The sequence below is a fragment of the Enhydra lutris genome, unplaced genomic scaffold, assembly GCF_002288905.1.
Source record: "Enhydra lutris kenyoni isolate GAN:26980312 unplaced genomic scaffold, ASM228890v2 scaffoldscaffold75, whole genome shotgun sequence".
In the NCBI taxonomy this organism is placed as follows: domain Eukaryota; kingdom Metazoa; phylum Chordata; class Mammalia; order Carnivora; family Mustelidae; genus Enhydra; species Enhydra lutris.
Window position 1 is genome coordinate 241,108 of NW_019154159.1, and position 19,489 is coordinate 260,596.

General features: G+C 59.4%; 1 protein-coding gene across 8 annotated transcripts; it reads right to left on the bottom strand.

Moving 5' to 3' along the window:
- Positions 1-5,164: 5,164 nt before the first annotated feature.
- LOC111160367 (ferredoxin reductase) lies at positions 5,165-15,512 on the bottom strand. 8 transcript variants are annotated; one of them, XM_022523439.1, is made up of 12 exons: positions 15,393-15,512; positions 14,550-14,647; positions 9,380-9,475; positions 9,050-9,148; positions 8,787-8,900; positions 8,332-8,433; positions 7,451-7,558; positions 7,124-7,208; positions 6,788-6,987; positions 6,535-6,706; positions 5,733-5,903; positions 5,165-5,598 (listed from the first exon to the last, which is right to left on the bottom strand). In XM_022523439.1, exons 1-12 carry the CDS (start codon positions 15,469-15,471, stop codon positions 5,468-5,470), a joined length of 1,455 nt encoding a protein of 484 aa, XP_022379147.1. In that variant the 5' UTR covers positions 15,472-15,512; the 3' UTR covers positions 5,165-5,467. The 8 variants fall into 8 exon arrangements, with proteins under 8 accessions (XP_022379147.1, XP_022379145.1, XP_022379146.1 ...); XM_022523437.1 differs by having other exon boundaries at positions 9,050-9,172; XM_022523438.1 differs by having other exon boundaries at positions 9,050-9,172; positions 14,550-14,653.
- Between the last annotated feature and the right edge of the window lie 3,977 nt (positions 15,513-19,489).

Here is a 19,489-nt window from a genome sequence, read left to right on the forward strand (position 1 = left end):
GCGACAGCCCCACATCCAGGGGAAGGAAGGCAGCTTCTGTGACGCTCCATGCCCTACTTCCATATTCTCCATCCTAAACCAAACCTAACATCCGGAGGACCCTGCTCTGTGTGAGCCTGCGTGGCACAGAGACCCCTCCTCCCAGCCACCAGACCACCTTTCCCCTGTGGCCTCAACTAGGAGCAACCATTCCATAGGAGTGTGATACCACGGACTTGGCCGGGATTCAGGGTCTCCTGAAACCCTGAAGCCCACATGAGCTGCTTCCCCAGACCATCGCCACTGTGCAAGAATTTTTTGACCTAACCCAAGGGTGTGACGTGTATCCCTGCTAAATAAACATCACGGCTTTGGATGGGAACCAACAGCCAAGCCGGCGAGTGCTGCCCACTGATGCAGCCTCCCTCCCAGCTGGCCGCCGGCCACAGCTACGCCACCTTCTCCATCTTCATCACAGCGCCAGCGAAACCTCTGAACGGGAGAGAGCCAAAGGGTGACCAGAGTGAACCTGGTTTAATCTGGGCTGAGAAGACAGCATTTTTGGCAGGGGAGAGAATGAATGCTCACTTCGGGGGCCTTGAAATCTCCCCCTGTCCCCACCCCACCATGTACGGTTTCCTAGTACACCGACATAGACTATCAGCCCAGAGACATGTGTGAGTCTGGGACTGGAACCTAAACCATGCCAGGCCACAGGACACCTCAGCTTCTAGCAATCAGGGACCTCAAGTTACACTTGCAAAGGGCACTGCTGTGCTTTCTCCTCCCTCTCCCAGAACTTTCTGTGCCCATCTCTGCCCACAGCCCAGTCCCGGTAGGTTCCCTGCCGCTGGGGACAGCCCCAAGTCTGCCCCATCTCTGCCTCCCAGCTCTGAGCTCCACGTCTGTGCCGTCCAGAACAGCAGCTACCAGTGCTGTGGGCACTGGAAATGCGGTTCATCTGAACTAAGGTTCGAGGTCAGTGTCAAATACATGGTGGATATGGAAGACTGAGTGTGAAAAAAAGAATGTAAAGCACTTCATGTATATTCTTTATATTGGTGACATGTTGAATAACAGTTTACATACACTGAGTTAAACAAAATATACCACTAGAACTAATTTCACCTGTGTTTTTTTTACTCTCTCTAATGTTGCCACTGGAAAATGTACAATGACTCCTGCAGCTCTCACGTTGCTTCTTTAACCCACTGAGCCCCCCAGGCGCCCCTCATGTTGCTTCTTTTAGACAACATGACTCCAGAGGTAGGAGCCATGCCCACCCCTGGCTTCAAGGAGGCGCCACCCCAGAGACTCCCTTGATGGGAAGGTGTCCTCTGGGCTTCAGGCTTAGAAGGTGGGTGGTGTCTCTCACCATGAGTGATCACACAACACCTTGGAGGGAGGGGCCCCATCCGGCAAGGCTCTCTGAGCTTCAGATGGCAAAGGGCAGGTTCAAAGAGATTCAGAGCCCAGAGTCTTATCACCACACGACATCTAGCCTCCCCCACAAGGCAGGAAGGTCATACCCCCCAGCCTTGGCCCCCCAACCTGTCCACCTCCCATCCACCTCACTCCCCTCCCACCCCCCCTGGTCTGAAACATTGTCCTGGCCCCTCCACCCCTCCCAACACAGCATAGCTGCTCCCGGGTGCCCGAAGAGGAAGTCCAGACACCTTGATCCCATGACTAAGGCCCCCCATAAACACCGGGACACCAACCCATTGTCTCTCCTACCTCTCCTGGGCGGGGAAGCACACCGCTATGCCACTTCAGTGATGGGCATCTATGTCCCCACTCTCTCACGGTCTCCCACCTTTCACTAACGGGCTAAGTGAATGAACACTGGGACAGTCGCAACGGTCAGTCCTCTGGAACCTTTGGCATCACCTTGAGCTCACCGAGCACCTGCATGAGCTTAGGGCTCTTCTAGCCGCCACTCAGCCCCTCACCCCCATTCCCAGGCAGGCTCCCCACCCCCCATGTGCGCACATGCGCACTCACACCCCAGACACTAATGGCTCCCCTCTCTCCCAGGCCCGAAGCTTTGGCCCCAGGAAGGGGCCCCACCCACCAGCTGCGCTGCTTCAGGGGAGCAGAGGGACCTGGGCTGCTCTGCTGGTTGTACCCACTGCCCTTTGGCAAGCGGCCTCTACTCTGCCGTCGGGTTTCCTTCCCTCCTCGACTTTTGCTGAGCTAAAATCCGAACCCAAGCGTCAGGGAAGTAGACCGCGACTGCATCTCGCTCCCACTGGCGCCGGCACCAAAGTCTCCCTCCAAGATTAACTCACCCCCTCCCCGCTGATTCCACCCCGGCCCCCCGGGGGGCGCCCCGCCCCCTCCCCTTGGCAGGAATCTCTTACACTCGGGCTGTGAAGTTCGGGGTATTTTTAGGCCGGCGATAAATAATTCATAGGGAACGTGGCATCAGGCTCCCCCCGCGGGAGGACGGGGCGCGAGCGGCGAGAGCCACCGTCACCCGCGGCTCAAGGACACTCGCGATGCGGCGGCGGCGGCGGCGGCGGCGGCGGCGGCGGCGGCGGCGACTCCGGGCTCCCGGACCCGTGCCACGCCTCCTGGCGGCCAAACTGGGCACCACGTTCGCGCCCCCAGCCGCGCTGCTACACCCCACCCCCTCCCCGCAGGTGTCGCCGGATCCTAGGCCCCCCAAACCGCTCATCGCAAGCCGCGCAGGTTGTGGGGGGTGGAGGACGAGCTCGCCAGGCAGGCCGGTCTGTGAGCGGGGTACCAGACCTTGGGGCGAACCCAGAAATCTGGTTTCCAGTCTGTCGAGTCTCCTTCACGCTCCTATCCAAATTCTTAGTTCGGCGTTTAGGAGCAGACTTGAAACGGACTGGCGCAACCAGAAACTAGACGAGCAGCAAGACAGAGCACATGAGCCTTCCTCGATTTCCTCGATTTCCCTGAGGCCCCGGGGTCGGAGACTGAGCCAGGGCGGTACCACCACGGGAGGGCTGGGGGACTGAGCCAGAAGTCCCGCATGGTGAGCAGGGCTGGGTGAGAGTGTCAAAAACCCGGCTGGGATCCCCGCTTCGCTCACCCAGAAGGACCTTCCTATGCGTCCTGGGGCGCACCCTTGGGGATTTTCTGGCTGCCTGGTGCCTTGCCTTCATAAGTCCCTGGCCCTGCACTCCTAGGCCTGGGCACGAAACGCCTTCCGCAGCAGGAGGCTCCGGCTTTCCCTTCCCCGCCGTCGGGGATCCTTGTCGAAGCCCCGGGAGACCTGAGCACCCGCTGGCGCGACAGCCAGGGCCCAGCGCTCCGGGGCTCACGGTTCCCCCATGGTCCTCTTCGTCCAGCCTTCCCTTGGCGCCCTCGGAGCCCGGGTCCGCCGGGCGCTGGGTCGGTACTCGGCCAGACCCCACCACCCCGTGAAGCCCGCGCTGATTCCCTGAGGTGAGAGGACGGAGCGTTCTGCCGCGCAGAGGAGCGGAAGAAGGAGAGCTGGAGGTGGGGGTGGCGGAGAAAGATCGAGGGGACTCGCCGCGCGAGAAGGGGCGGGGGTGTCAAGGGAGAGGCGCGCGGCAGGTGCCCGGCAGACCTCCGGGAAGCGGGGGGCCGCGCTCCCGGAGCCACCGACAGCCCCCTTTCGTCCTCTCTGCCCAGGCCCTCTCCAGCCCCCTTCGCGCAGTGGCGGCCCCCGGCCCCCGGCCCCGACCCAGCTCCCCGCCCCGGCAGCTTCCAGCAGCAACAGTTGCGGGGACCCGCGGCCCAGACTCCCGCGTCCCCGCACCGCCCCCTCCCCCGCGGCGCCGCGACGCCCAGAGAAGGAGGAGCTGGAGGGCTCGGCGACCCGAGAGACGAACGTCTTGGGCGCCTCACCCCGCGTCCTTCCCTCGCGTACGCCGCGCGCCTGTCACCTCGGCCTCCCCGCCTCACCTCCCCTCCGCCCGCCCGGGTCCGAACCGCAGGCCCGGTCCCCGAGGGTCCCGGGTCCCCCGCCGCCCCCTCCTCAGGCTCCGCGCGCCAGCCAGACTGTCCCCGGGAGTCCCGCGTCTGTCTCCGCCGTCCTTGCCCGCGCGGCGCCCGAGCCCAGCCCCAAGTTGGCGGCGAAGTTGGCGTCCCCCGCTCGCCACCCGCCACTCACCGGGGAGAAGGGGCGCTGCGCCCGCGCCGAGAGCTCGCGCCGGCCGCCTCCCGCGCGCTGCATGTCCCGGCGCCTCGGCCCCCGCGCGCTGGCGCGCTCCGTCCCAGCTCGGCGGGCACCGGAGCCCGGGCAACGCGGGGCCCGGGTCCGTGGCGCGGCCTGGCGGGCTGGCCCGGCCCCGTCCCCCGCGCCCTCCCGGGGTCCGCTCGGCGCCCGGCTCCGTCCCGGGCTGGGTTGCGTGGCGCGCCTCCGGCTCCCAGGGCTCGCCTGCCGGCTGTGGCGGAGCGCTCGCCGCCGCCCGCCGCCTCCGCCCCGCCCCGGCCCGCCCCGCCGCCCGCTCCCCGCCGCTCCAGGCCCCTCCTCGCCCGCCCGCGCGCGGGACGCCCGGGTCCCATCTCCCTTCTCCAGGACTGTGTCTCCAGACCCGACACTCGGGGCCAAGTGCTGCCTCGGGGAAACCCGCAGCCTGGCTGGAGCCCTGGGTTCGAGCCCACAGCTCACGAGCTGTGTGACCTTGGGCCAGTTAATTCCGAGGATTCCCTCAGTCTCTACAGTGACACCAGCCTCTTGGGACTGGCCTAAAAGACCGTGTACTCGCCTTGTGAACTGCAAAGCACTAGAGACCGAGGTACTGTTTTTTAAAGGCTTGTCCATGTGGCTGGAAACCAAGAGGTGGGAAGGCCCCGGGAGTGGACAGAGGTAGGGAGGACCCATACCAGAGGCCTGGGGTCCGGGGCAAGCCGCTGCCCAGACTCCTCACTCCTGCTTTTCTCTTCTTGTTTTGCTTCTACTGAGGGCTAACCAGAAAGGGAACTGGGCCGAAAAGCCAGCAGAGCAGGCGGGCAGGGGTCCCAGGATGCCTGCCGTGGGAACAGAAGGCAGGCAGGCAGGCCACAGCAGCAGAGCCAAGCCCAGAGAGGGACAGTGGGTTCCAGGCCTGGCTGCCAACCTCTCTGAAGCCCCCAAGAGGCCCCCGAGCAGGGAGCTCACTCTGCAGCGCCACCTGGTGACAGGAGGGGAGCTGTGGCTGGAAGGTGACCCCGAGCCCCAAAAGAAGCCGCACATCAACCACTGGCCTTCCATTATAGCTGTTTTATTTCCAGCCTGTTCCTGACCTGGAGACCCTCTGCAGTCTGAGATGAGAGAGGTGGGAGGGAGGAGAGTCAGCCCGCACCTCCACCCATCCCTAAGGTTATCTCTGCCAAGGGCAACCTTCCACCAGGAGCAAGTGCTCAGAGGCCCCTGGAAAAGAGGCAGCCAAGACCAGGTGCCGGCGTGGGCAGGCGACACAGCCATGGCACAGAGTCCCGCTGACTGACCCAGGCCCTCGCCCGGGCACAGCGTGCCTTCTCTCCCCGCCAGCCAGGCTGGGATATAGGCTCAGCGCCCCAGCAGCCGCAGCATCTCCTGAGGATCCAGCAGCTTCTCCCTGGGCTTCCCAGCACCCTTGCCCCGGGACACCTCCTCGGCATCCAGCTTCTCCCAGTCCGAGAAAGAGACAGGCTGGACCCCTGTGGCACAGGAAAGATGAGTCACTGCCTCCCCCTCCTCCTCTTCCACCCCCAGCCCGGAGCACCCCCTCCCAACAGTGCAAAGGACTAGGTCTGCCCACCACGCCTCCCAAGAGCTCACACAGGGCCCAGACCTCGGCCGCTGAGCAGGGCCTCGATGGCCGCGTAGCCAGGCCGGGGGCCAGATGGCAGCAGCCCGGCTTTCAGGTCCTGCAGCAGCATCTGGCCGGTGAGGAAGCTGTCAGTCATGGTAGTGGCGATGACGCCCGTGGGCCCCCGCTTCACCCAGCCGCTGCAGTAGAGTCCTGGCAAGGGACAGCGCAGGGTCAGGAAAGGCCAGCCCGAGTCCCCCAGTTCACACACACGTGCATATGCGCGCATGCACACACATCCGCACACCAAGTCCTCCCGGCAGCCCTGAGTCACCTGGGCCCACTGTGGCTCCCGGCCCAGCGTCCCAGACTCCTCTCAACCTGTTTCTATCACAACACCCCTTCCCCTTCAGTCTTGCTGTCGCCTAGGGGCTCCCCGAGGGTGGGAGATGGGTCCTGCCCCTCCTGCAGTGTCAGCAGGCCCTTCTAACCACGAGCGGGATGAACGAGTAGGCAGGCATGTGGGTGTCTAATCAGACTGGAGCGTCCCTGAGGACGGGGGCTGCTGTGTGATCTCCAACCGCAGCCCCGCACACTCAGAGCAGGCCCGTCAACTGCACGACGAGAAGAGCCGGCACACGCGGGCCTGTCGGCCAGTCTGGGGACCGTCCCTCCCAGCTCCAGCCACGGGGAGTGTGGCTGGGCCCCAGGACGGGGTGCGGGCACAGGGCCTGGCTCCAAGCAGTTTCCTAGTGTGTGTCACTGGCCGAATGAACAAACGGGAAACGCCAGCCCCTCCATCCCCCATGACAGTTTGCTGCCCAGCCTCCCTGCACCCTCTCACCTGGCACACCTAGAACCCGGCCTTCCATATTGGGGATGACTCCAAGTTTGGGGTCAAAGGGCACGTTGGGGTCGATGGGACGGCTCTTGTACCCAACACTGCTCAGTACCAGCCCACAAGGGAGGTCCTCCGTGTCTCCCGTGGGCGCTGCACGGGCAGCCTCACCAACACCCTGTTGAGGAGAGTGTAGGCCACACCAGGCTGGGGTGGGGAGACTTGAGAAGGGGGTGTCACTGGGGAACGCGAGACTCACCTCCAGTCTGGTGACCGCCAGGCGGATGCCAGCTACCCGTCGCCCGTCTGGTGAGGGCAGCACCTGCTGGGGGCTTCGGAAGAAGCGGAGGCCCCAGGTGCGGGTGGCCGATGCCTGGCGGGCAGCCTCCTCCGCCCCTGGCTTCTCCGTGGCTGTGCGAAGCAGAAGTTCTGTCAGCCGCTTCCTCTGGCGGGGGAGCTCTGTCAGCAGTGAGAACGGCTCAGGCAGGCCTGTCCCCGGATTACAGCCCTCTCCCCCAAAGCGCTCCCCCATGCCCTCTCTGACCTAGACCATCCCCTCCCCAGTGACCTAGGGGGCCAGGTCAGGGCCCCTCACCCTTGATTCTGTCCTGAAGGCCCAAGAAATCAGCAGGATCCAACATGGGCCCGGTTCCCGGTAACTGAATCATCTCCCGAAGCTCCTTGGGGGTGGGAGGTGGGGAGGAGTTCAGGGCCAGAGCACGGTCCCCTCCTGAGCCCACCCCAGAGCCCAGCCCGGATGGGAGACACCACCACCACCTACCACAGAAGGCACCAGGCCCCGGGGCCCTGCCTGGCTCCCCCCTCTTCTGCCCCAGGCAGCAGCCGTTCCCGGGGGTCCTGCCACACCTCCCCAGGGCAAACCATCTATTTGGGACCCCGACCCCCCCTCTGGCCCCAGCACCTTAATGGTGAAGGCCACTTGCAGGGGTCCACGGCGGCCCACTATCCACACCGTCTTCACCCGACTCTGCCTCAGTACCCCCAGGGCAGCCTCTGTGATGTCCGTTTTCTGGCACAAAAGGAGGCCGTGAAGTCATCAGACGCTGACAAGGCAAGGGGCCTTTGCATTCTGCAGTGTTCCTACCCTCAGCGGGGAGGTCTGCGGCCTGGAACGGCACCACGGCGCCTCCTGGCGGCCAGATGGAGCACTGCCTCCAGTTCTGCAAAGGGCTCCAGCTAGGAACAAACCAGGCTCACGGCCCTCATTCAACAGGTGTTTCTTCACTGCTTAGCAAGAGCCAGGCCCTAGGCAAGGGGCGTGGGGGTGGGGTGGGGTGTCAACGGTAAGCGGAAGAGACACGGTGCCGCCTTCACAGAGCTTCTGATCTGGTGGAGACGGTGATACTTGTCAACCATTCATTAACAAGTATAAAATTGTAGTGGTGACACCACGCTTTGGAAGAGAAGTAAACAAGTCTATGAGAAGAAGGTATTACAGGGAAATGGATCTCTTCAGGTGGTACTGGAAGGCTTCCTGGAGGAAGCAACAACTGAGCCAAGAACTGAAAGATGAACACAGGTTAACAGGCGGAAGGAGTGATGTGTACACAGTAAATTGTTGTTTTTAAAGGCCCATCCATGTAGCTGGAGTGCACAAAGCAAAGCGGAAATGGTATGAAGCAAGCTCCAGGGCAGCCCTTCAGGAGGCCTCTGCCTGGCACCAGAGGGAAACGGAGGCACTGAGCTCAGCTTGGAGGGTGAGGCGTGGACCCTGCAGGCAGCGGCACCCTCTCCCCGATGTGACCCCAGCTCCACCCCCCAGCCTCTGACCTGCCCACTTACCTCCAGGTGCCCAGGGGAGGTCAGCAGGATCCGGGCCACATCCAGAGCCACATTCCCTTGCCCCAGGATCACGGCTGTGTCACAGCTCAGGTCTGGCGCCAGCTGGTAGGAAGACGGCTGGGTAGGGCTCCCCTAGCCTTGGCCCCAGTCAGGCTGATCTCGGCTCCTGCCCAGTCACCAGCTGAGCCCCCAGGCTTCCCCACACCCAGAAAGACCACCCCACCTGAGCCGCAGCTGATGCCCCTGCTGTCCTACCCAGCCCCACCTTCTCCCAGAAGCCTTCCCTGGTTGACCCTCCCCTCAGGCCGCCAGGTGTCTCACACCTCATCTCCTTAGAAGCCTCCCAGTGTGGGACAGTGGCTCCCTTGTCCCCCCGCTGTGGCACTCAAGAGCTGACCCTGGCCCTGGCCGAGGAGTGGGGAGGAAGAAGTAGCGGGAGTGCTCCCGGAACTCACCTCCCGGTTCTCAGGAAGCCCATTGTACCAGCCCACAAAGGCCCGGGCCGAGAATACTCCAGGCAGCTCCTCCCCAGGAATTTCCAGGGCCTGATGGTCCTCTGCCCCATAGCTCTGAAGAAAGACCCCAAGGGCTTGGCACCAGCTAAGGGCCTGGCAGACCCCGGCAGGCCCCCTTCCAGCTCCTCCCGAGATGCCATCCTGGGCCCCAGCTGTGGTTTGGGCCTCTCCCCCACCACCTTCCACCCGCCGTTGGCACTCACCAGCACCACAGCATGGTAGGCCGCCTGCAGCTCCGACACGGCCACGTCCCTGCCGACCACCACGTTGCCACGGAAGGCACAGCGGTCCGAGCGAGCCGTCTGGGTGAAAGTGTTGATGACATTCTGCCGGGCCCCGAAGGGAAGGGGTTAGGGGTGGGGCACTCCGGGGATCTCGCCTGTGCCACACCCACCTCCCAGAGTCCCTAGGAAGGGAACCCGCACGGCATCCGCACAGAGGACCTGCGGTCACTCCATGCAGCCAGGAGGCTCCCTTCCCTCCTTACCTTGACCGAAGTCCCCAAACCTCTCCTCTGGCCCAGAGAGACCCACCTTCACCTCAGGATGGTCGGGCGCCACGCCAAAGCGCACCAGACCGAAGGGCACCAGCTGCTTCTCGTAAATGTCCACGTGGGCCCGGGGGTGGTGCTGGGAAGAGGGCGGCAGCTGGTGGGGCTGAGGGAGAAGCCGGGCCCTACGGGTCCCCCCTTCCCCAACAGGGCAGGAGAACCTGGCTCGGAGCGCTGAGGACACAAGGAGAAAGAGAGGCCCCCGACTCCCCATCCGCCTGGAGAGCCCGTCTGAGGAGTGGGGCGGCAGAGAAGCCCGGGTAGCTGAGGCCTGACCTTGGGACTGCCGGCCCATCGAGTCGGCAAGGACTCTGGCTCACTGGGGAGGAGGCAGCTCGTCTGCCCCTGGAGTCGTTTGAGGGGAACGTCTTCATCTGCTTGGGTCAGGCCTGACACACAGCCCTACCCTAGAATCCTCTGATAGTTCTAGAAATGCCCAGCCAGTCTAATGAGCTGACAACTGCCCATTTCACGTCGGGTGGGGCGCACAGCCAGGGCTCCTGGGGGGTCTGAGGGATATGGAAATGGCTCACTCTCCACCTTAGGAAAAACGAGCTCACTTACACAGTGGTCCCACCTCGCCCACCCTCTGGAGCACCTAGAGGGGTCACAGGGGAGGCAAGAGGTTGAGGTTGGGCAGAGAGGTCGGGTCTGGCTCTGCCACCAACCAGCCACATGGCCCTGGCCTGTCCCAAGACCTGCCTGGGTCTGAGACTCTTGGCTCTGCACACTGGGACAGATAAGAGCCCCTGCTCTGGGTCGTCGGGAAGCATCCAGAAGGTCAGGACGGTGAGAGACGCAGATTTGGAGTCAAGATTTGGGGTTTCTATGGATAGGACACTACTCTGCCTTCACCCCATCCTGGGCTCTTGCGGTGATACCCCAGCTCTGTGGGACTCAGGCCAAATGCGCTCCGGCCCCCCAGTCGCCCCTACCATCACCCCTACAAAGGCTCGCACTCACCTTCATTTAAATCCCCCTTGTGCTCCACTCCGCTGCCTGCACCTAAGTCCAGGCCCCCCATCACCCATCCGCCCTTCTGGGCCTCCTCCGCTCCCCACCCCTTCCAGCCCCAAGTAGCGCCCGAACCCCTCCTTCACAGCCACTGGCGCTGCACCCACACATCAGGGACCAACCCAGGGAATGTTTCTGAACTTGTCGTTCAAGAGCAAGGCCTGAAGCACTTAGCCCAGCACCCGACCCACCGTGCATGCTCAGTCCAAAAGCTGCCCTTTTCTACTACTGTTGGACGTCACTGCCTTGCCCGTGAACATTCCCACCAAGGGAGAAAGTTCAAACTGCTCAGCCTGGCAGCCCCTGCCACACACAGCCCGGCTTTTCGCCTTGATCTTCCATCGTTTCCTGCTATGGCTCCGGGTCACGCTGCCCTGTCCAAGGCCACATCCGCAATGCTAGGCCTGCTGGCGTGTTTACTGGACTCTCTCCCGGCTGACCTTGTCTTCAGGGAACCCGTTCTTTCCTAACTCAGCTCCCTCCTTCTCTGGCTGTTCTTCCTCGGGCTTCTTTTCTTCTGCCCCCCTCTAATGAAAACACTCTCTGAGGTTCTTTCAATGTGGGACCCCTCCCACCCCCCAACACACATTCCCTGGGGAAGCTCCGTCTACTCCCTCCTATGACCTCGGATGCCTGCAGACATGCCGATGTTTCACTCTCTCCCCTGCCCGGCTGCCCCCTCCAAACCTGTCAGCCCTGGACGACACTGCAGATTCCTCAAACGCACCCAGACACAAGTCAACTCCCCCTGCCCCAAAACTCTTTCCTCCTGCTCCTGGGTTCCCTTCCCAAGCCATCCATCCGGGGCCGGAGCCAGAACCTGGGGTTCATCCCCAACTCCCCTCAACCCTGCCCAGTCAATCACCTATCTTCCCCTCCCTATCACCCCCCTCAGCAGCTCTCCGTTGCTCTCCTAGCCACCGGCCCTGCCTCCCCACCCCACCGTCTGCCCTATAAGCAGAGAGAGCTCCGTGTCTAAAATGGGGTGCCTGCCTAAAACCTTTCAGTGAAGCCAACTATACCCAGAGCAGTGGGCTTCAGGACCCCCTGAGTGTTCATTTAAAACTGTTAATTCCCAGGTTCCAGCCTTGGAGTCAACAGTTTGATTAGGTCTGAGCACGTTGGTAACTCTCCCGAGAGGACTCTGCTGGAAGGAGGGGAGTGGACAGCACCATGAGACGCTGCCTGCCTCTAAGCCTGGTTAATGGCTTCCAAGGAACCCTGGATCTGGAGCCACCTGCCTCCTCCATCGGCCCACCTGCCTCCTCCACCAGCCCTCCACCCTTACCCACAAGCCTTTCTTCCCCACGTCACGTGTCCTGAAAGGAGCCCTCTCCTCTCTCTGTGCCTTTGTCCATGCAGCTCTCTGTGTCTGGGACTCTCTTGTCTGTCACCCACCCCTCTTCCACCTGGCGGCTTCTGTCCTTCAGAAAGCAATGTGGACATCTCTTCCTCCAGGCTGAGCTGGACTCAGCTCCCTGTACACCACGCCCTACACCTTGCACTATCAGAGCCTCAGAACCTGGATAAACCCTCTTCCCCTCCACACCACAAGCCCACCCCCCATGAGGCTGTCATTATGTCCTCGGGCATAGGGGCTATGTCTGTCCTGCTCACACCCATGTTCCTAGAGTTGAGCCTATGCCTGGAACATGTCAGTGTCGAATAGCTCACTGCTGAATGGAGCGCCTCACCTGGTACTCAAGAGCAGCTCTGATGCATAAATACAGAGAACAGAGTGGTGGGTGCCAGCAAGGAGGGGATGGGGGGTTGGGCAAAATGGGAGAGGGGGAGGAGGAGGTACAGGCTTCCAGTTATGGAACACGTAAGTCACAGGGATGAAAGAGACAGCATAGGGCGCCTGGGTGGCTCAGTGGGTTAAGCCGCTGCCTTCGGCTCGGGTCGTGGTCTCAGGGTCCTGGGATCGAGTCCCACATCGGGCTCTGCTCAGCGGGGAGCCTGCTTCCCTCTCTCTCTCTCTGCCTGCCTCTTTGTCTGCTTGTGATCTCTCTCTGAAAAAAAAAAAAAAAAAAATCAAAAAAAAAAAAAAAAAAAAAAAAAAAAGAAAGGGACAGCATAGGGAATATAGTCGATGGTATGGTAAAAGTGGTGTATGGTGCCAGATGGGGCCACACTAGTGGGGACCCTAAGTGCCTCACATATAGAATCCTGGAGAATCGCTACATTGAACACCTGAAACTGATGTAACATTGTGTATCAACCATAGATCAATGAAAATACATTTTAAAGGTATTACTTATTTAAGTCTCTCCATACCCAATGTGGGGCTTGACCTCATGACCCCAAGATCAAAAGTCACACGGTCTTCTGAGCCAGCCAGGTGCCCCAGAATAAAATTTTTTAATTTAAAAAAGAAAGAAGGGGGCGCCTGGGTGGCTCAGTGGTTAAAGCCTCTGCCTTCGGCTCAGGTCACGATCTCGGGGTCCTGGGGTCGAGTCCCGCATCGGGCTCTCTGCTCAGCAGGGAGCCTGCCTCCTCCTCTCTCTCTGCCTGCCTCTCTGCCTGCTCGTGATCTGTCTGTCAAATAAATAAAAAAAAAAAAAAAAAAAAAAAATTAAAAAAAAATAAAAAAGAAAGAAGGAAAGAGCAGCTCTGCCATCAAACTGCCTGCACTCAGATCTTAGCGTCTTCCCTGTCCAGATGGGGACCCTGGGCAATGTCACTCAGCCTCAGTGTCCTTACCTGCAAAGTCAGAGTCATGACACCTGCTTCAAAGGTTGGCATGGGGAGATGAGATGCCATACAATGCCCGGCTCAGCTAAATGCCACTGTCCCATGTGTGTTGTGCACATTTCTATCTTGGGAGCACAGCCAGTAGCTTGGAATTCCCGGTGGGCAAGGACGGCTCGTGACGGGCTCCTGTATCCAACCCCCAGTGCGTGCAAGGAAAGTGCGTGCGCGTGTGTGCCAGCGAGTGCAGGCCAAGGCCATCCCACCCACCGGGGGCACTGAGAAGCCTGCGTGGGAGGCCCACTCTCCCCACTCCCCAAATTTCAGGCTCAGCTAGCAAGTGTACCTTATACAAAGCCCTCCAGGATCTCCCCAGACCCCATGGGATCCCTGGTCTCCATCCCAGGGCCCAGGGCTGTTCTACCACAAATCTTTTTGTCCATGTATGACCTCCTACATGTGGCAGGTCCTCTCCAGAGTCCACAGCCTCCTTCAATGAAGCTCAAATGCACCTGCTCCAGGAAACCCTTTCTTGACCCACTGTGCCTAACCCAGCTCATGCAGGTCACATCTCAGGAATGAGCTCTATCGCCTGTGTTCCTGGGAAGCCATGTTTAAGTCGCTTTTCAGCAGAGTGTCCAACTCATGCTGGGCTCCCCAAGACCCTCCCAGCTTTAACACTGGCTCCATGTCCTAGGCAAATTAGGACGATTGGTTACTCCCCCTTTTCAGTTTCTGCATATATGTATGTACAATTAATATATTCATTCTTCCTCCTATCTCTCCAAAGACACTCCAAGTCCCCCTAAAGCAAGCACACTGTGTCAAGTCTTAGTCAGCCTAGGTCTCCCTCTTCCCCTCCCACCCACCCATGGTTCCCCCTCCCTCCTCCCTCCCACCCAGATCTGCCCAAGTCTCAAGGGTAACTGGCAGCCTTGGGGCCCTGCCCAGCAAGGCCAACACTGTAAGCCTTGAGGCTCCGGCCTTGGGGTGGGAGGAATGGTGGGTGGAGAGCAGGGTAAAAGAACGACATAGCGTGGGGAGGGCTATGGCACAACAAGGTGGCTACAGGGACAGGAAACCGTGAGAAGAGAGGACAGCCTCAAGACGCAGGATGTTGAGGACAGAGGAGAAAGAGAGAAGAAGGGAAGATGAGGGGCAGGACAAAGTCATCTGCAGGTCTGCATAAACTCCATGAAGGGCTTGGCCAAGGTGGCAGAGCAGGCCATCTCCCACTGACCACTTGTTCCATAGCTGAGGACCCAGAGTGGGGAGCCCCGGATGCAGGTGAAGAAGCATAGAGGGAATGTCCAGTCTAGATGTGCTGGGAGCCCCTTTCCCATCAGGGATCCAGGAGTCCTTTTAAAACTCGAAGAGGGTGGGGCTTGCCCTTAGGATTGGAGCAGCTGGTGAATCCTGGGAAAGAGAACCAGGAAAATGTGGCTTACCTTCAGCAGGTGTTGGGTGGTATAGAAGCCAGCTGGGCCGCTGCCCACCACACAGATCTGGGGGCCCTGCTCCTGCGTAGAGAACTGCAGCCGAAAGCCTGGTGGGGAGAGGGAAGGGATGGAGGCGAGATCAGCACTTCCCAAACCAACACCAGCCTCAGGCAGAAGCTGGAGCTTCCCAAGCTTCACCCCCATTTGCACCCTCCTCCTCTTTTTCCCCCAAAGCTTTGGCGTTTGCAAGATCCCTTACTTCATCTGAACCCCCAAAGACTGTCTTCATCCAGAGCCCGGGATTTCACCCATGAATTTCCTATACCCACTCAACAACCCCCATCACCCCTCAAGCTGCCCTGCACAGTCCTTCACTTTTCTTCCAGGGTTCCCACCCAGCTAGAATACCCCGTCCTTCCAACAGCCTCTAAACGATCCCAATTGTGGATCTCCCACAATGCCCGATTGTACCTCTTCCACCCATTCTCTCTCCCCACAGAAAGCTGCATTGCCCATGTGGACCCCTGTCTTTCCTATAGACCCCTGTTCTACCTCAGACTTCGCTCTCGGCTCCCAGACCTCCATATAACCCCCATTCACCGGGTCTCACACCTGTGCACCTCACGGTCTCTCCTTCTTACCTTTTTGTTGACACACATCTGACCGCACAGGCCTCCCCTGCCCCCGTACACCACGCCAATCTCGTCCGTAGGAGTGGCCCCTCCGGTTTCGCCCCTGGCCCCCTCTCGCCCTTCTCCAGCCCTGCCCCAGCTCCGCTCCGACCCCCACACTTGACCCTCGCCGGCCTCCCCGCGCTGCCATTTAGCCCTACAGGTAGGTTCCTGCTCCTACTCGGAGTGCTCCCGGCGGGAGGCGGCCGGGTCCGACGCCACGCCGACCAGTGCCACCAGCGCCAGCAACGCGGAGCCATGGCTGGGAAGAAAACCAGCCAGAGGACGGGATCCCGGAGACGCCCGGTGCTCAGTGCTGGGGCATCGGTGCCCCGCGCGCCTCCGGCCCCGCCCCCGACCTGCCCCCGCCCCCAAGTTCCGCCCTCCCACGCTCTGGGAACGCACAGCGTGGAGGCCACGCCCCCATCCCCGAAAGAATCCCGCCCTCAAAGGAAAAGCCCGCCTGCGGATCCACCCACTATCGCTTAGGGCCCGCCCCCAGGACGTCCAAGGCTTAGGGACTTAAATTTCTCCCCAATCCAATCATCTGGAGGGCTAGCGTTGAACGAGAGCGAATCTCCATCGCTGTTTCAATGCCGTCTGATGGAGAGAGCCAATAAACAAGGAGCTTACTTTACTTAGCCTCTCCCCCTCGAAGGCGCTCGTCGCTCTCTGATGACGCAAGCCCGGTCTCTTTTGATAGCGTAACCACCCCGCCAGGGCCTGGTTTCTTCCCAGCCAATCACGAGTCGAGTTCCAAAGGCGCCTCCCTGCCCTTAGCATAAAAACCACAGAGCCCGGAAGTCGGGGAAAAAAGGGCTCCTTTGGGGCCTTGGCAGCACGTGGCCCGAGTGCGGGTGTGACCCCGGCCACATGCTGTCCAGTTCGGACCTGGCAGCTTTTCTTTTTTTTCTTTTTTTCTTTTTTCCAGGCAGCATTTTAAGCCTTCGAGTTCAAGTTCCGCCTCACTCCGCTTCACGTAGGTGAAGAAATGGGAGGAGGAGCGGCTTGCCCTCGGTGCTAAGGACCGAGCTGATCCACCGCTCCTGTCCCAACTGGACTGGTACTAAGGGTGAGGCCGCTAAGGCACGGGTTTCGGGTGCAGAATTTCAGGGGGCCCCCCCCAAACCCCAGTAATTACGGTAAAAGATATTTTAATGCAAAATATATTGAGAGATCAAAATTAAAGACCACAGACTTCCCGGATGTGCAGGGTGCCAGATGCAGAACCGGATTCCAGGACGCTGGGATCATGACCTGAGCCGAAGGCAGATGCATACCCGACTGAGCCACACAGGCGTCCCTGCCTTATCATTTTTTGAAAGATTTTTATTGATTTGACAAAGAGAGAGAAAGCGAGAGAGGGAACACAAGCAGGGGGAGTGGGAGAGGGAGAAGCAGGCTCCCCGCTGAGCAGCGAGCCCATCGCGGGGCCCATTCCAGGACCCTGAGATCATGACCTGAGCCAAAGGCAGACTCTCAACGACTGAGCCACCCAGGCACCCGCCTTATCATTTTTTTTTTTTTAAGATTTTTTATTTATTTATTTGACAGGCAGAGATCACAAGCAGGCAGAGAGGTAGTGGGGGGAAGCAGACTCCCCGCTGAGCAGAGAGCCTGATGCCGGGTTCTATCCCAGGACCCTGAGATCATGACCTAAGCTGAAGGCAGAGTTTAACCCACTGAGCCACCCAGGTGCCCTCATTTTTTAATTGTCTTTTATTGAAGTCTAACAAACAGAAAAGTGCACAAATCACAAACATATACTGACAAGGTGTAAACATATAAACCAGCATCTGGTTCAAGAAATCAAGAAATGCCTCTCCTTGTCACTTCCCGTCTCTCCTACTGAGAAGTAAATACTCTTCTGGTTTTTACTAAGTCTTGTATTTTGTGCCTGTCCCACTAGACCAGGAGAAAGCAAACTATGGCTTGCAGGCCAAATCCTGCCTACCACCTGTTTTCCTACTCATGCAAGCTAATGGTTTTTCCATTCTTAAATGGTTAAAAAATTGTGAAGAATACTATATTGTGGCATGTGAAAGTTACTTAAACTTCAAAAGAAGTTTTATGGGCACACAGTTATGCTCATTTCTTTCCATATTTTCTGTGGCTCAAATGTGCTTTGAGTAGTTGTGTTTCAGTAGTTGTGACTGAAGCCATATGGTCCACAAAGCCCAAAATACTATCGGGGGTGGGGGTGGTGCTGGGTGGCTCAGTCGGTTAAGCGTCCGACTCTTGGTTTCAGCTCAGGTCATGATCTCAGGGTCATGGGATCAAGCCCTGCATGGGGCTCCAAGCTGGGTGTGGAGCTTGCTTGGAATTCTCTCTCTCCCTCTCCCTCTGTCCCTCCCTCCCCCCTCTCAAAAAAAATCTTTGCTGTACGTTCTGAAAACGTTAGCTATCATCAACATCAATATTATCACCTCCCATATACCTCTGTAAATTAGACCTTAGGTCTCTGTAGAGTCCAGGGAGGGCTTCATTCTCTCCTGTCACCTCTGCCTTCCCCCTCAAGCCCCATGCATTCCCAGCCCACATCCTTAGTGCATTGTTCTCGGGCTCCTGTGGTGCGGTCAGGTCTGGTACTGGGGCTGCCCACTCCCCACTCAGGCCCGGATCAATAACAATGAGTCATCGGTATGGATTAGATGGTTTTGATCATTAGCCAGGACTGTGCCATGGGAGCTTTTCTGACATTGCATTTTTTCATGTGGAGAATTAGCAGTTTGATTAATCCCATACCCGGACCTGAGGACCATTTCTGAGCTGCTAATGGATTTCAAAAGAGCAGTAATAACGTATAGCAAAGCAGCAGGCTGCAGAGGCTGCCAACCCTTTGCTGTTCCAAGAGGACTGCTTGGATCCAAAACTCGGCTCTATCGGTCCACCTCCTGGCAGGAAACAGATGGTACGCTCAGAAGGGCTGACTGAAAAGAGTTTAATGAAGGAACTTTGTACCGAGGTGTGGGCAGGTTCAAAGGAACGGGGAAGCACCCCTGGCTACCAACGCTGGAAGCCATTACCACCCCAGGCCCCGAAGGAGCAGAAGGAGGGAGCAGTTTCAGAAGTAGTGAGAGCCCCTCGCTGTAGGAAAGGGCGCCCAGCAGAAGCTGCGGTCTTTCGTAGAGGGAGGCAGGCTGGAGAAGAAGAGGGGGGTAGGGCATAGATCCGGGGGGACAGCGGAGCCACACCGGAGATGGGTTGTCGTCTGGGACCAGGCTTAGAGGGTGGCGCGGCCTGCTGTCTCACCTCTCTGTCCATCCCATTTGCCGCATTTAGCCGCCCCACCAGCAGCGCTGGCCTGCCCTCCACCCCGTCCAAAGGCTTCACTGGGAAACAAGGCAGTTGCGTGGTCTCAGCCAGAGATGATTTCGGCCCCTAGGGGACAGGTAGTTGGCAATGTCTGGAGACATGTTTGATTGTCACAACATGGGTTCCCGGCATCCCTGTGGGCAGAAGCTCCCTAGCGGTTCAACATCCTGGGATGCCCAGGACCGGGGCCCAGTGACAAAGAACAATCCGGCCATGTCAGTACTACCCATGTAAGAAACCCTGCTTTGAACGAACTGCTCTGGGCTCCTGTCACAGGCCTGGCCTCCTCCTCTGTCCCTCCGTCAGTCTCCAGCTGGGCCCATCCTTGTGCCCTGTCATTCAGCCACTCTTTAGGGTGGCCCCAGCCCTCGCTCCAGACTGCCCACTTCCGGCTGACTCTCAGTGGTGTCTCTAGCCCGCTGCCTCCCTCCTCTGGCTGGCATCGGTGACGCCCTGGATCCTTGCCTCCCTCCCAGGCTGCAGGCACTCTTCACAGACAAGCACTGCTCTTGACTCCAAGCCCTTGTACCTGCACCCTGTCCTCCTTCCTCTTCTCTCTAAGCCTGTCTGTCCTCCAGACCCTGAGCCCATCGCCCCCTCCAGCCTCGGCTACTCTCCCAGTAATGTCTCTCTTTGCAGTTGATACTTCTTTCAGGTCCGCCCCTTCTAAACATCATGGAACAAAGCAGACTTTTGCTAGAACTAGCCGAGGTCAAGCTCAAAGCTATTTACACTCTTATTTATGCCCTTATTGCCCCTGGAGTGCTCTCCCCACAAAACGCATACACTTTGATTTCCCTGATGTTGCAGGTGTTGGGAGCGGCTGAGCCTGTGGCCTGCAGAGGCTTCCCTGGCTGAGACACCCAGGAAGTCTGCCAAAAGTAACCTCCCCTTGTGGTCCCCTGGGAGAGGGCTCCTTAGCAGCCAGAGCCTCAAAGGACACAGGAAGAAGGAGTGGCCAGC